Consider the following 16,279-nt stretch of genomic DNA (forward strand, 5'->3'; position numbering starts at 1 on the left):
TGGCCGGAAGAATTTTTTTACCAGATGTTCTAGTGGGTAATATTAATACCCATTAGTATCTCTCGTGGTAATTGGTCGTATTCCCACAAGTAATGACGAAAGTAAACATCCTTTTGTGGCGAGTTTAGTAGGCTATTGCCGTGGGATTTGTAGTGGGAACACCTAGGTATTTTTCACAACTTGGACCTTTTGTGCGATAAAATCTTTTTGGTGATGACTTATATCTCATGAGCCCTCCACCAATTTTATTGGTAGAAATATAATTTTTCCGGCAAAAATGATGCCTAAAGTCAAGCAAAAAGGAATCTCGGTGTAAGTCTTGTTACTTGGTTGGCCTTCTCCATTTTAAGGGAAACCCAAAACTTGCAAGCTGCATTGATGAGTCTAGTCTTTCTTATAGGGATGATAATATGTGACACGATTCGTGAATTCAATATGAACACAATGTGGAATTAATGGGTTTGGGTTTAATGTTAACGGGTTTGGGTCAAAACGGGTTGACCTATTAATACACGATTTATAACTGGGTCAATAACGGGTCAACTCGTTTAATCCGAAATTAACCAGTTTTGACTCATTTAAATTTTATTTCAAAATTACAATTTTATTATTGCTGAGTTGTAATATTGGTATTTATCAGTATGTTTATGTTTTTATTATTGAAATTATGATTCTAGATTTATACTCATATTTATTATTGTAGAGTTTGTAATGTTGCTTTACATCACTGATATGTTAAAATTTAAAAAATATTGATATTTTTTTGTTAGTAGGTAATCTTTAATTTTTTTTAAAGATATTTTGGCTACTAATACATATAGATTTTAATTTTTATATGAAATTAGGTTAATCAGTTCAAATAGGTCGGGTTAGGGTTTGAATATTTGATACATTTAACTTAACAGATCGTGTTTCGATTGACCTATATAAGAAAATACTTATGATTTGATACAACATAAACATAACCTGAAAACACGATTTGTCATCCCTACTTTTTTGTATGGTGTCGGTAACTTTCTAGGCAAAGGAGCCAGCTTTTTTGTTGAACCCCTTTAGCATTCAAAGTCAGCCTTATACTTTGTTATCAATCGCACATTGTTGTTTTTGTTTTGATTGAAATGAATTGATTCTCCGCTTCTTCTTAGTTGGTTTTACGGGAGTCTGACCAATGCTCTTTGACAATATTATAAGAAAAATTCTAGATATAAGGCACATATCTTACAAACCACTTAAAAATATATTATATTATTTTTTATCGTCATATTTCATATTGAATTGAAATATTAAATATAAAGATAAAAAAATAAAATCACATATTCTTAAGTAGTGTGTAAGAGTATGAGACTTCTGTATAGCACAATTCATATTATAATATTTGGGATGACATATTACAACTTAAATCGACATGTATTTAAAAATATTTAAAAATTAGACAAATTTATAAAGGCAAATTGTCTAGTTGGTGGCCTAACTAAGTATGGAGCAGCTAAAAATAAGGTTTCGTTTCATCTACTACTCATCCAATTGGCATGCTAACTATGCATAGGTCAGGCCTTTCTAGTTTTAAGCATTGAAGCAATGTAACTAGTTTTCTTCTGTAGGTTTCTTAAATGTTTTGGTTGCAAAATTATTTTATATAAATAAACTCATAAATTAATATGATTTGATGCGATACGTCAAATTATAAAGTTATTTATTATAAAATAAATTTAACATATCATAAGAAATCATATTAGACTGTAAATTTATTTTTATAAAATCTATTTTTAATTATATAGCACTTCTCTTATTTTAAAAGTGTTCTATTTTGAAATTTGTAACTTTCAAAAGTTTATTTTTATAAAATGTATTTTTAGTTATATAGCATTTCTCGTCTGCTATATAAAATATTTTTATTTTATTTTTATAATATATTATCTATTTATTTTTAATACTTTTTATTTTAAGGGATAAGTATAAATTTAATGATTGATAAGTATTAATTTAAGAGAAATGATAAAATGACAACTCTTTTACAATTTTTCTACAATCTTTTAATAAAATAATATTTTTAATTATTGTTCCTCAGAAATGGCGGTGTCTTAACTAACCAAATTTTAATCGAATTATCTGAGAATGATTTTTGAAAATCGAGATAATACGACCGTCATGAACTGGTACAGAAATAGAGCAGCTTTGGAGTTTGGACTTCTCTGAGTTTACTTGTCCATCTATGAAGGAATGAAACATCGGCCGAATTGAGCTCAGAAATGGCGGTGTCCGTACATACTGGTATCTGGGACAGCGTGAGAGAGCTAACCAGAGTGGCCCAGAGAAAGGGTGGCGATCCTCTGCACTGGGCGTTACAGGTATCTTCGAACTTAAACTCCGCTGGAGTGGCTCTGCCATCTGTGGAGCTCGCCGACGTGTTGGTGTCGTACATTTGCTGGGACAACAACCTTCCTATTCTCTGGAAGTTTCTGGAGAAGGCGTTGGTGCTGAAGATCGTGCCGCCGATGTTCGTACTTGCCCTGCTCTCCACGAGGTTTGTGTTTCTGTTTTGAATGGTTTTCTGGGTCTTGTTTTGTTTTTGGTGGGACTGTTTTGGCGATTTGGAATGGGCGATTTTGGGATATTGTTTGTTGGGTATTATCGAAATTATGTGAGATTGCTTAAATCTTTTTTCTTTAAACCGTTCGATTCTTTTCACCGCGTGTTGCTCGATAAGTTTCAGTCGGCGGCGCTTTTGGTCTCTTCACTGCACTGTGTGGTTGTTCATCAGAAAATGGAGGAAAAGAAAGTAACAACTAAATTCAGAGTGCATTCATTTTTTTTTTCCTTATTGTTGTTTTGCTCGCCAAGAACTAAAATAGCAACTCAGCCAAATAATCTGTTGAGGTCACTTTTGTGGATTTAGGAGTGGTTTGGATTTAGAGATGAGTTGAGATGGGTTGAAATGGTTTGTGAATAGTAGAATAAAAGTTGAATTATTTGTTATATTTTGTGTGAGAATTTGGAAAAGTTGTAATGATGAGATGAGATGAGTTGAGGTGAGTTGTATTCTCAAGTTTTAACATCTAGAAATCAGCCTATAAAAGGGCTGTTTTCCTTTCTTTGCACCTCAAGATCTCTCCTCTCTCTGCGCGCGTGTTGTATAGAAGTGTGTGTGTGTGTTGTATAGGTATATGTGTGCGTGACCTTATAATTTTTGTTCAACTATCTTGTTTTTGGCAGTCACATTCACGGAGATAACTTTTGTACAGGGTCATTCCGCACCGACAATCTTGGCCGGTGGCATATAGGCTTTATCTTGAACTCCTTAAGAGACATGCCTTTACCCTTAAATTTCAGATAAATGATCTGAATTATCAGAAGTGAGTTATATTATCAGAGCCATTTATTTCTGTTTGGTTTACCTTGTCACTATCATTTGATTGTATTCTGTCGCCGTGTGGCCTGGAACGATTGTGGAAGTGCTGACTGGTAATGTTAGATTGTATGTCGCAACATAGAGCTAGGTTTGGATACAAAAACCACTTCATTTTATTACATTTAATTATTACAACTTTCGCAAATTCCTACACAAAATACAATAAACGATTGTATTTTTTCAAATCTCAAAACAATAATAATATTAAAAAATAATATTCTAACAATATTATTCAACTTTCATCTCAGCTCAACTCATTATCCAAACCTTCCCGAAGAAAGTCAAAGACAGGAAAAGCTAAATTCTTTGAAAATGTTAATCTTATATTTTAAACTATTAAGTTTGTTGTGATATATCACATGATGGTGTCAAATTTATTTTAGTGTTGTACAGTTTCCACCACGAGAACTAAAAACCGGCACCTCCTGTTTGATAACTATATAGCAGATACTTAGAACTAAATGGAAGTACTTTAAGTGTCACTAGGCAACACCTGGCGACTGTTTGGCCTTGCTAAGCTACCTAGCATCACAACATTGCCAAAGATGGCCATGTTAAGGAGACGATTAGTTGAGATTCAAAAACTCATTTTCTACTGTCGTCACTTGGGAAATATTGCCAGCATTTTCGTCCCCATACTACATCCTACAGTATCTCTGCCATGAATCCTTACAGTGCTAGCTGTTGTGACTGGATAAATGTAATTATCAGGCTGTGAAATAATAAATTGTTGCTTGATCTCATTGACTCAACCACCAATGATGCCTTCATTGTTTTCATCCCATCATATGTGCTTGGACCATGTAAACAGCTCTGGTCTCTGGCACATACAGCTTACGATACAGAAAATAACTGGAAATAGCTATGGAAAGAGTTGAGGAAAAAGGAAACTAGAGCAACCAGTGTTAGGTTGAACTGAAACCTACTCTGGGGTGTGTTGGATGCTACACAATGCACAACTTTTTATTTTGGTTTTATGTCATTACATCCAATTGATTCATAATTCTAAAATAAAGAAATAAAATATTTCTAACGTTGTTATGATGTTTTCTTTGCACATGGATTTTACTATAATATACTATAATGTTTCCGTGTACTTGGATTATGCCTTTGGCAATTGTCAATGAAATCTTCGGTTACTAATAGGAAGTTATAATAGTATAATAACTCCACAACTCAATCGTAATGAAGTTGCTCTAGATTAAATTTACCATCTCTAAATTTATTACAATTTCAATGGCATGTTTATTTATGCATTATGGATGGAACTTGTTATACTCGTTTTTGATAAGTAAGCCATCTTTTTTCAAAAGCGCAAACCGCAACTCAAGTATGCATGGATTATTATTTTTTTTGGTAAGTAAGAAAGTTATATTTCTCAAAGAATAGGCCTAGCCCAATATGTACAATAGGGAGCCCTGACTAAGAGGGCGCCAGAGAGACAAGAAAATCATGAAGGGCCATGCCATTGAAATCAACAGCAATGGCCCAAATACAAAGAGTGCTATAAAATGATACTAACAGTTCCTCCAGAGATCTCTCCTTGTCTTCAAACGTCCGCGCATTATGTTCCTGCCACAGGCACCACATGATACACATTGGAATCATCTTCCAAATTCCTTTAATCTGATGCATACCTCCAATGTTTGGCCAACTGGCCAGCACTGCCACCACATTCTCCTGCATGACCCAAACCAACTCTACCCTACTAAGTACCTCATACCATAAAGCCCTTGCAATCTCACAATGCAATAGAAGATGATCTACCAACTCACCCCCACCCCTACACATACAACACCAATCTACTATAATAACCCTCTGCTTCCTCAAATTGTCAGCCGTGAGTATTTTACCCAAAGATGCTGTCCACATGAAGAAAGCAGCTTTGGGGGGGTGCCTTGTTCCTCCAAAGCCTTCTCCACGGAAATTGAGTGTTGGGCTCTTGGGTAAGAGTATTATAAAATGAACGAACCGAGAATGCACCTTTCCCAGCGGGTAGCCACCACAAACCATCTTCTTGTTGATTGCTTGGCTTTTCACGGAATACAGAAGCCTGTAAAAATCATCGAAACTGTCCATCTCCCAATCCTGTGCTGCTCTACTAAAGCTAATATTCCATTGAATTTGCCCACCCAACCTCTCCATAACCTCCGCCACTGAAGCCTCTTTGACACCAGTAATTTGAAATAGAGGAGGAAAACGATCTTGTAGAGCATTATCGCCACACCATATATGTCTTTCCAGACTTTAATCCTGGAGCCATCACCCAACTGAATACGGGTGTGTCGAAGAAAAACCCCCAGCCTCTTCTAATGTGTTTCCACAATCCCACTTCATAAGATCCTATTAACTTCTTTAGTGCTCCAACCCCCCATGAATCACCATATTTGCACCCAATCACCTCTCTCCATAACGCATGGATTATAAAAGAGAAACTCGATTAAGATGACTCATGTAATAATAGAACTTCACCATTCAACTCTTATTGAACTTGTTTTCATTTTATTTATACTACTCAATTTCCTCTCTAATTTTTGCATCATAAAGCTTGTTAGTTCATTTAAAGTTGACTATTGAACTACATAGCGATTGAGCTAAATCAGTGTTATTTTTTCATTTGTAGCTTCTAACCTATTTTCTTATGCAGGGTCATGGAATCAATAGATGATGTTCTTCTTCTTTCACAGAGATTTGGCATGACCCCGAGCGAACCTGGGATTCTTGTGGTTCAGTTTATTTTTCAATTGTGTGGCAGCTGCTTGATGCAACATTAGATGATGAAGGGTTGCTAGAACTTACATCAGATGAGAAGTCCATATGGGCAACTAAATCCCAAGAAATGCAAATAGATTACCATGATATTTACGATGAGAAGAGGGCTGAATTTCAGGAGAGACTGCAGAATGAAAATACTGTGATGTCTGTCGATTTAATAGGGCAATTTCTGCAAAATAAAGTAATTTCGAGAATTATTTTCTTGGCTCGTCGGAACATGTATGTGTTGTTCCAGTTTATGAATTGTTTATGCATTTTATATAAATTTTGTGTAGGTAAAATCTCGCTGGGTGACTTTCATGTTTGGTTTATGAAACATTGGATAGGGTGTGTTATGCATTGATATTTGGGGGATTCCTTTTGGAGATAGTTATATATCCTATTACAGAAGTTTCCAAAAAAGCTATCCTCTTCATTATTAGTTTCATGAATCCTGCTAGTTGCATTATTCAATCCATGCCTCTAATGCCCGTTCACAACTACCTTAAATCACTTTTAGATTTGATATCTTGAATGGAATTTTTTTTATTAATACACCCGTCACTTTGTCAGGCCTACCCAATGGGTTCATTTCATTCAGCGATTACGATTACTTGAAACAAATTCATCAGCACTAAGAAATTCAAATGCTCTAACTCCTGAGGCTCTTCATCAGTTGACTTCAGATGCTCCAACAGTCTTGTCTCGGGAATACAAAACAACTTCACTACAAAAGTTCCATGCTGTTATGGCTTTTGGTTCTCTATCTTCATCAGCTGGTCCATGCCAAGGAGCTAGCCATTCTGCTCTTTGGCTTCCGCTTGATCTTTTATTGGAAGATGTCATGGATGGATGCCTAGTTAATGCAACAAGTGCTATTGAAATAATTAGTGGTGAAGCCAGATTTTGTTCCAAGTTCTTTACATATAATTTTAATTGAAATGATGCTTGATCCACTTTCAAATCCAGTTTCTAGAAGAATGAAAATGGGGTTTCATGTGTGCAGGTTTGACTAAAACCCTTCAAGCAATAAATGGCTCGTCCTGGCATGATACTTTTTTAGCTCTTTGGATAGCATCTCTTCGTCTTGTTCAGAGGGTCAGGATTCGTTATAACTGTACTTTTCTTTCTTTCTACACGTAAAATATTTTAGGCATAAGTTACAATGTTTCTTAAGCATTTGACTATGGCTTCTACCCTTTAAATTGTCTTTGTTCTCTTTGGTGTTAGGCCTGAATCAAAGGTAATAGTTTTGTAACTTTGTGTCTTGTCTTGATGTTTGATTTTTCTTGCCCTTGTTGGATGGTCAGCAATCTGAAAAGGTTTTGATAAAAATTTTCTGCTCTCTATGATACATTTCTAAGGGAAAAAAAGTGTCTCAGTCGAGAGAAGTTCCCAATTTGATCTGTAGAATTAAGTAAGTATTCACTTGTATACGTCCCATGTACTTGCGCTAGGCCTATTTATCATTTATCAATAAAGTTTTGTTTACCTAGCAAAAAAAAAAAAAAAAGAAAAGCAAGTATCACCATCTAGGTTTTCATTTGATAATATATAAATAATAATTACAAATGTAATACATTTTATTGCTATTTCTTACTCCAAGTTTTTTATAGTGTTTTTTCTTGTTAGGAAAGGGACCCCATTGAAGGCCCTGTGCCTCGCCTTGATACTCGATTATGCATTCTGTTGTCTATCACAACACTTGTGGTTGCTGATCTAATTGAGGAGGAAAGTGCACCAGTTGATGAAACAGAATGCGGCTCTACTAATCATTGGAAAGACAAAAAGGTTACAGGGAAGTGCCACAATGATTTGGTCTCTAGCCTACAGATACTTGGGGATTATCAGGGCTTGCTGACTCCACCCCAATCTGTTGTTTCTGCAGCCAATCAGGCTGCTGCAAAGGCAATGCTTTTTGTTTCAGGCATCAATGTGGGGAGTGCATACTTTGAGTGCATTGGGTTAAAAGATATACCTATCAACTGTTGTAAGTAACATTTGATTTATTAACCACCAACAATTTAAAGCAATATTCAGTTAGAGGAGAGGTGTGGAACAATATAGCAATATTGAATATGGTCTACCTGCATATGGTGGTGACGATGGAGGTCTACTCATGGTGCCTACCAAAATTACTTGTAATTCACTTTGAATGGGGCTGCAAACTTCTCTTTTCTCAGCATATGTTCTTTCTGTGAAAAATGAATTCATGATGTACCTAACTACTGTGATGATTGAATGAAAATGTTCCTTAGGAAAATAATAAATAGCAGAATATTTGAACAAAACTAAACATGTTTCTTTGGTTCCTCGGAACTGTTTCAGTTGCCTCCGTCCATTGTTCTATCTGTTAGTCTGCTCTAACAACATAGTTGAACATCCAGTTTCTTATCGATATTCCTAATTATTTAGGTACTTTTTGGTTTTTGGCCAAGTTTTTTCCTTACTTCAGTATTCTTTTCTATCTGTATATATATATCTTCAAGTTCCTGTTCTGTTCTGTTCTTTTTATGGGACCACTGTTATTGTGATATGTTCTTTAGATTTCTAATCTTCGTGCTATACCTTTATTTCAGCTGGAAACATGCGCCATTTGATAGTTGAGGCTTGTATTGCCAGAAATCTACTAGACACATCTGCATATCTATGGCCAGGCTATGTGAATGGACAAATCAATCAAATACCTCATAGTGTGCCTGCTCAAGCACCTAGTTGGTCATCATTTATGAAGGGCGCTCCACTCACTCCCTTGTTGATAAATGCCTTGGTTTCAACTCCTGCTTCAAGGTATAATTACTTGTAAATTAATGCTGTTGATGAAGCCGTTTCATGTTTTTCTCTTCAAAACTTTTCATAACAAGGTTTTCTACTTTCTAATTCATGAGTTGCTCCTTTGCTGGCTTTGAAGCCAACACTTGCATACAATGTCCTCTCTCAATACAATTTTATTCTGTAACCTTTTTTTTTTATAAGCTAATAAAAAACCCAGGGAAAAATATTTGGCAACCTTTTGAATAGCTACTAGTGTTTTATACAGTAAATTTCGTATTCATTCTTGAAACAAATACTTAAATCACTAGTCAAAGGGTTTTTGGACATTATTTTTATTTTTGTTTTTGTTTTGATAAGAAATTCATTTCATTGAAAGGCACAAAGGGATGCAACCCTAGTACACATGACGTATACAAGAGATATCCCTTTAATGGATAAAAGAAGAACGAAAATACATAAGTTCAGAAATATTAAAAAAATAAAAATTGTTACATGGCCCTTTCCATGTATAATGTGATGAGAAATGTATGCTCATGTATCATCGATCCATCACCATGACATTTCTCTTCCTTAAGTTGTCCAAAGTACTTATCAAAAAGTTGTCAAAAGTCAAAATTCTCCCAAGAGGCTGTGCACGCAAAGAAACTTAGGGATATTTGGAAACATATCTCATCCCATCCCATCTCATCTCCTCTTATCTCATTTCCTTCCCAAACATCATTCAAACACACACACTTTCAAACAATCATTACAACCTTTTCAAACTAATCATTATAACTTTCCCAAATTTTCAAACAAAAAACAAAAAACAATTCAACTTTCTAACAATATTTTAACTTTATCGTATTTTTTATTCTAACTTTTTCTCTCTCATTTCCCAAAACCCAATAAATACTTAACTCGGACTATCTTACTACTATTCACAAATCATCTTACTACTATTCAAAAAATTCTCATTCTCATTCCCCAAGTATCCATTCCCCAAGCATCCCTTTACTCTCAAAGGCACATTGACTTTCCATATGCTCTTCCAAATTAGATGATGCTTGGTAGTACAACTTAACTTCAAACTTTCTAGAAGCATCCACCAAATATAATCATCACACCCTTGCCTCAATCTGGGGAAGCACACCAATTCAAAAAATGCAGTCACCCATTCTAACTCCCAAAATCCCAAACAAATCAAATAAAAGAGAGATTCCAGCTAAGAATACCATTAGAATGCTGCATGTCATCTGCTGCCCAAGGCTTCTTGCCACAAGCAATATTGAACAACTCTAGAAAAGATTCCTTTAGTGGTTGATCCCCACACCATAGCTCATGCTAAAACGTGTGATACCCCATTTTGAGTAGTGAGCATAGGTGGTGTATAGGATCCCACATTACTTGGGAGAGAGAAATTCTTGCTCTTTATAATGATTCCAATGGGGCTCCAATTATGCCATTGACTAATCTTTTGGAGTATGGACTCAGATGTGGCTTGGGCTTCCCTGGAACATTATAAATGATATTAGAGCTAGGTTTCTATCCTGAGACCTGTGAGTTATGGGCCTATACCGACTGATGAGTGTCGGTGGTGTATGAGATCCCACATTGCTTGGGAGGGGGAAATTATTGTTCTTTCTAATGATTTCATTGGGCCTCCAATTGTAATATTGACTAGTCCTTTCTAGTCTTTTTAGAGTATAGGTCTTGATGTGACTGGGGCTTCCCTTGGGTGTTACAAATGATATTAAGGCCTATTCCAATCAGAAGTATGGGACTTGAGCCGTGCCACTTATGATGGAATAGCCTGACGAAGACGTTGGGAATTTAAGGAAGGGGAATTGTGATACCCCACACTGATTAGTGAGTGTTGGTGATGCATGGGATCCCATATTGCTTATGAGGAAGAAGTGCTTGCTCTTTATGTACCATTGACAAGTCCTTTGAAGGCATAGGTCATATGTGGCTTGGGCCTCCCTTGGGGCATCACAGAACGTATCTTGGTACTATCCCCATTCATACAAAAAAAAAAAAAACTAAAAAAACACCCCTCCTGCATTTTATATGTTTCTATACTCCAACATTGTACTTTGTTTCCACTACCTGTCTCGATAAAGCTTCCCTCTCTGTAGTGTAACACCATAATCATTTCCTCATCACACTTTATTAAGCTGAGGCAACTGAGCCAAACCTCGTCCCCAAACCACCCATTTGCTTCAGAGAACACATCTGCGACCAATTAACTTTCTAATTTGCTAAGTTCATAACTTTTACAAAATATGTATGTGTGATGGATTGTTCCTTCAGATCATAACATTATGATTTATTCACTTCATAAATGGCAAATTCAGTGTAAGAAAAATAGTGATCTCTATGTGCTCAACTTATAGAGTACCTTTTAAACAACGGCAGCCTGGCCTTCAGTTACTTTCTTTTCTGAAGCCAGGTATATCAAATGATTTTTTTTTATTATTTGTAATAAATTGAAATTGGCCAAAGGTAAATCCACTGAATTTAAGCTCATGGGTTCAATGGAAGCTTGGCAGAGCTTGAGAAAATATTTGAGATTGCAGTCAAAGGAACAGATGATGAGAAGATATCTGCTGCTACAATACTTTGTGGGGCCTCTTTAATTCGGGGTTGGAATATACAGGTAATGAAGGTGAAATTATTACATTATCACATTATTTTTTTTCCTCGATAGCAACACAAATAGTTTCATTACCCTTGCACGCTATTGATACCTAGCCTTTCTTCCTATTTTCCATATTCTTTTTTATCATATCTAAACCATCCAACTACTCTGATCACTTCAATGTCTACATTTCATGCAGGAACACACCATTCATTTCATTGTTAGATTGTTGTCTCCCCCAGCTCCTCCAAAATATTGTGGGAATGGCAGCCATTTGATCGGTTACGCTCCAATGCTGAATGTACTAATTGTTGGAATAGCATCTATTGATTGTATTCAGATTTTCTCTCTACATGGCTTGGTATGCTTTTATTTTCACCTATTCAACATGGAATATGAAAGAAGATGACATTTTCGTTGGTTTGGCTAAAGCTTTTGAATGAGCAATATGACTTTGTGCATAGTCATTTATCTTTCTACAATCTGCAGCCCAACTGATCCCTTTCCTCAATGCTTTGCTTAGCTTTGATGGTTTTTTCATGTGCAATGAAAAACCAGAAAATGGTTGCCACAATGTGAGTGATATCAGTCAAATAGATGGTAGAACAAGGAAGGTCAAATGAATGTTATCAATAAATAGTCTGCAATTTTATAAGAATTCGGTTGCTTTCATTGAACTAAGAATTCAGTTGAGTGCCTTTTCAGCTAACAATTGGAGCACGATTGTTAAATTGAGGAAACAGGGATAGAGGCTTAAGGAACAGAGTCAATAATCAGAAGCTACCACTTTTCTTGGACTATTTGTTACAGTTTCTATTTGTTATTAATATATCTATTTGAAGTGTTGAACCTACAATTAAATTGAATTGGAGTTGGATATATTTTCAAACTCAGTGACTCTAGTCAACAGAGGGCGTCACTGACTGAGACTTTCATGTCATCCACAAAATAAAATTAATTTATTTTCTGAATTTATTTCCAGGTTCCGCAACTTGCATGTTCACTGATGCCAATCTGTGAGGTGTTTGGTTCATGTGTGCCTGACGTCCCATGGGTTCTTACAAATGGGGAAGAAGTTTCTGCTCATGCTGTGTTTTCAAATGCATTTATTCTTCTTTTGAAGCTATGGAGGTTCAATCATCCTCCTCTTGAACATGGAGTAGGAGAGACACCCACAGTTGGATCCCAACTAACTCCTGAATACCTCCTATTATTACGAAACTCACACCTAGTATCTTCTGGAAATATCAATAAGAGTCAAAACAGGAGAAGACTCTCAGCAGTTGCAAGTTTGTTATCTCCACAACCTGTATTTGTGGACTCATTTCCAAAATTAAAAGCGTGGCATCGGCAGCATCAAGCATGTATAGCTTCAACCCTCTCTGGTCTTGTTCATGGAACCCCAGTTCATAAGATTGTTGATGGGCTTCTTAATATGATGTTCAAGAAGATTAATAGAGGAGGCCAATCCTTAACTTCTGTTACATCAGGAAGTAGTAGTTCTTCTGGACCTGGAAATGAAGATAGCTCTTTAAGACCTAAATTGCCTTCCTGGGATATTCTGGAAGCTGTTCCCTTTGTGGTTGATGCCGCTTTAACTGCCTGTGCTCATGGAAAACTTTCTCCTCGTGAACTGGCCACAGGTTAGCCTTGTGTGCGTATTTGATTCTTTGTGGGCTTTCTGCTAGTTATACCAGAAAAGTCCATGGAATAAATCAAACAAATCTTTATATTTTCAATTATATTAGATTACACCCCAAGCTATAAGATGTTCTTTGTAAGACAGACTGAAGCTAACCTAACATATATGATATCCTCAAATTTCCAGTTCTTTGTTTGAGTTGATAAATCAGCCAGTTGTTTGAATTGTATATCCAGAATAAATCCTCCTCTATCTGTTGTGGAGAAAAGTATCTTTTTAGATATGTACTTCTGTAATTTATAATCTTTAATGATTTCCAGGTCTTAAAGATTTAGCTGATTTTCTTCCTGCAACTTTGGCAACCATTGTGAGCTACTTCTCTGCTGAAGTAACTAGAGGTGTTTGGAAACCAGCTTTTATGAATGGAACAGATTGGCCCAGTCCTGCTGCAAATCTTTTTAATGTTGAGGAACAGATTAAAAAAGTCTTGGCTACTACCGGTGTTGATATCCCAAGTCTTTCCGCAGGTATTATCTTATCATGTCATCGCTTCTCAATAAGTAGGTTTATTTAAAGGGGTTTGCATGTCTAGACGGTGAGCGAAAGACCTGTACTTCTGTTGCATGTCATTTGAATGCATATGGTTGTCAATGGCGTCCAAATTCAGAAGCTTTACACTAGATGTTATCAAACCTGATTAATATCTTTACTTAAGACCACCTACATAGAGTTCAAGTATTGTCAATCAAAATTCATCCCTTTTTTGCCCCCCTTACTGTCATTAGCTATTGAAATTGGCCTTTTAGAATTGATTTTCTTTTCACATATGGAGAGAAGCTTATGTTTAGATTTTCTTTCTATATATTGAAATAGTTACTAGTGTCAATGTTATTTCTCATAAGATATTCTGACATGGTTCCCACAGGTGGAAGCTCTCCATCTACACTTCCACTGCCTCTGGCTGCCTTTGTAAGCCTTACTATAACTTACAAAATTGACAGAGCATCAGAACGTTTTCTAAATCTGGCTGGCCCAGCCTTGGAGTCCCTTGCAGCAGGTTGTCCATGGCCTTGCATGCCAATCGTGGCTTCTCTGTGGACACAAAAGGCAAAGCGCTGGAGTGACTTCCTTGTCTTTTCTGCCTCTCAAACTGTCTTCCTCCATAACAGTGATGCAGTGGTTCAGCTACTTAAAAGCTGCTTCGCTGCAACACTCGGTCTGAATGATATTCCCATCTCAAGCAGCGGTGGGGTTGGAGCACTTCTTGGCCATGGATTTGGATCCCATTTCTGTGGTGGGATTTCTCCAGTTGCCCCCGGTATACTTTATCTACGAGTTTATCGATCCATTAGAGATATTGTGTTCATAACAGAAGAGGTTGTTTCTCTCTTGATGCATTCTGTCAGAGATATTGTATCCAGTGGGCTTCCTAAAGAGAGATTAGAGAATTTGAGGACAAGCAAGATTGGAATGCGATACAGACAAGTTTCACTTGCTGCATCAATGACTCGAGTGAAAGTGGCAGCTGCCCTTGGGGCTTCTTTAGTATGGTTATCTGGTGGCTTAAGTCTAGTTCAATCTTTAATAAAAGAAACGTTGCCATCTTGGTTTATATCTGCTCACAGATCTGAGCTGGAAGAAGGATCAGAAGGGATGGTCGCAATGCTTGCGGGATATGCTCTTGCTTACTTTGCCGTGCTTTGTGGAGCTTTTGCTTGGGGTGTCGACTCAACATCATCTGCATCAAAACGCCGGCCAAAAATCCTTGGGACCCATTTGGAATTTCTGGCTAGTGCAGTTGATGGGAAAATATCACTTGGTTGTGATTGGGCTACGTGGCGTGCTTATGTCTCAGGATTTGTGACCTTAATGGTGGGTTGCACTCCAAATTGGGCACTGGAGGTAGATGCAGATGTGTTGAAGAGACTAAGTAATGGGCTGAGACTGTGGAATGAGGAGGAGCTTGCTTTGGCTTTGCTGGGGATTGGTGGGGTTGGTACAATGGGCGCGGCTGCTGAACTGATAATAGAAAATGATTTGTAAATTAGCTTTCCCCCTTTTCTGATTTACTCTTTTTAGGACTACTTTATCGAATGCAATTGTACATTAATACCCGTAGGAAAGTTTTGGAGTAAATGAACTAACATTTTGTATGGGAAAGTGTTATGAATCCATTAGGTAGAATTCACCCTTGAAAACCGGCTTACAAGAGAAAGGTGTCTAGGGACTTATAAACCACCAATCAATTTTATACTTAGTCGATGTGGGATCGTAACAGAAAGGTTATGGGGTTTGTTTAATGAGAATTTTTTCCAAACGAGGCTGATTTTAGACACCATAATTGTTCAGCCATATCTTGTTATTGGAAGGTGTTATCAGCCAGAGAATGCTAGCTTATGCTATTACTCCGTTTTGGCTTGCAGAACTTGAAGCTTGATACGTGATATGTGGTGAAGGGGCAAAATAAGCAGTTTAATTAAAGTGCATGGTAACATTTACCAAAGAGAAATATTTTAACTACAAAGGAATTATACAAAAAATAAACTTACAAATTGACGTAGTTTGATGTAATACGTTATATTATAAAATTATTTTTATTATAAAATAAATTTAACGGGTCTTATAAAATCACGTCAATTTGTAATTTTATTTTTAAATAATTTGTTTGTGTACGCAGAATGTATATTTACCAATATATATAGAAATGCGCCTAGTGTCATAATAAAAAGTGAGGAATATTTAAAAAATTGAAGAGGAAAGCCACCCCTTTGATTGGTCTCTCACTCTATATTTCTTTCTCAGTATAATTTTAAAATTTTTTTAAATTTTTTTCTTTTGATACAAGAACATTCGTTAAGGAGTCAAACAGGTACATAACGGAATGATAAAAATGATCGACATTTAGGGCATGTTGAGATAATATGAGAATTTTATAAATAATAGTAAAATAATTTAAATTAATATATTTTATTGAGTTTTCAAAAATGAGAGACAGAAAAGTTAAATAAAGATATTATAAAGTTAAAAAAATTGTTAGAATATAATTTTTATTTTAAAATTTTATATTATTTTTATATTT

General features: G+C 36.1%; 1 protein-coding gene across 1 annotated transcript; it reads left to right on the forward strand.

The window, feature by feature from the left end:
- Nucleotides 1-2,097: 2,097 nt before the first annotated feature.
- Nucleotides 2,098-15,411, forward strand: LOC121246784 (mediator of RNA polymerase II transcription subunit 33A-like). The gene is given in 13 exon segments (XM_041145067.1): nt 2,098-2,524; nt 3,243-3,353; nt 6,057-6,148; nt 6,151-6,403; nt 6,737-7,056; nt 7,170-7,261; nt 7,796-8,153; nt 8,743-8,953; nt 11,462-11,576; nt 11,758-11,919; nt 12,541-13,201; nt 13,521-13,727; nt 14,126-15,411. Coding segments are annotated over 13 exon segments (3,975 nt in total). The 5' UTR covers nt 2,098-2,249; the 3' UTR covers nt 15,244-15,411.
- The last annotated feature ends 868 nt before the right edge of the window (nt 15,412-16,279 follow it).

Source organism: Juglans microcarpa x Juglans regia, chromosome 1S, assembly GCF_004785595.1.
Source record: "Juglans microcarpa x Juglans regia isolate MS1-56 chromosome 1S, Jm3101_v1.0, whole genome shotgun sequence".
Classification (NCBI taxonomy): domain Eukaryota; kingdom Viridiplantae; phylum Streptophyta; class Magnoliopsida; order Fagales; family Juglandaceae; genus Juglans; species Juglans microcarpa x Juglans regia.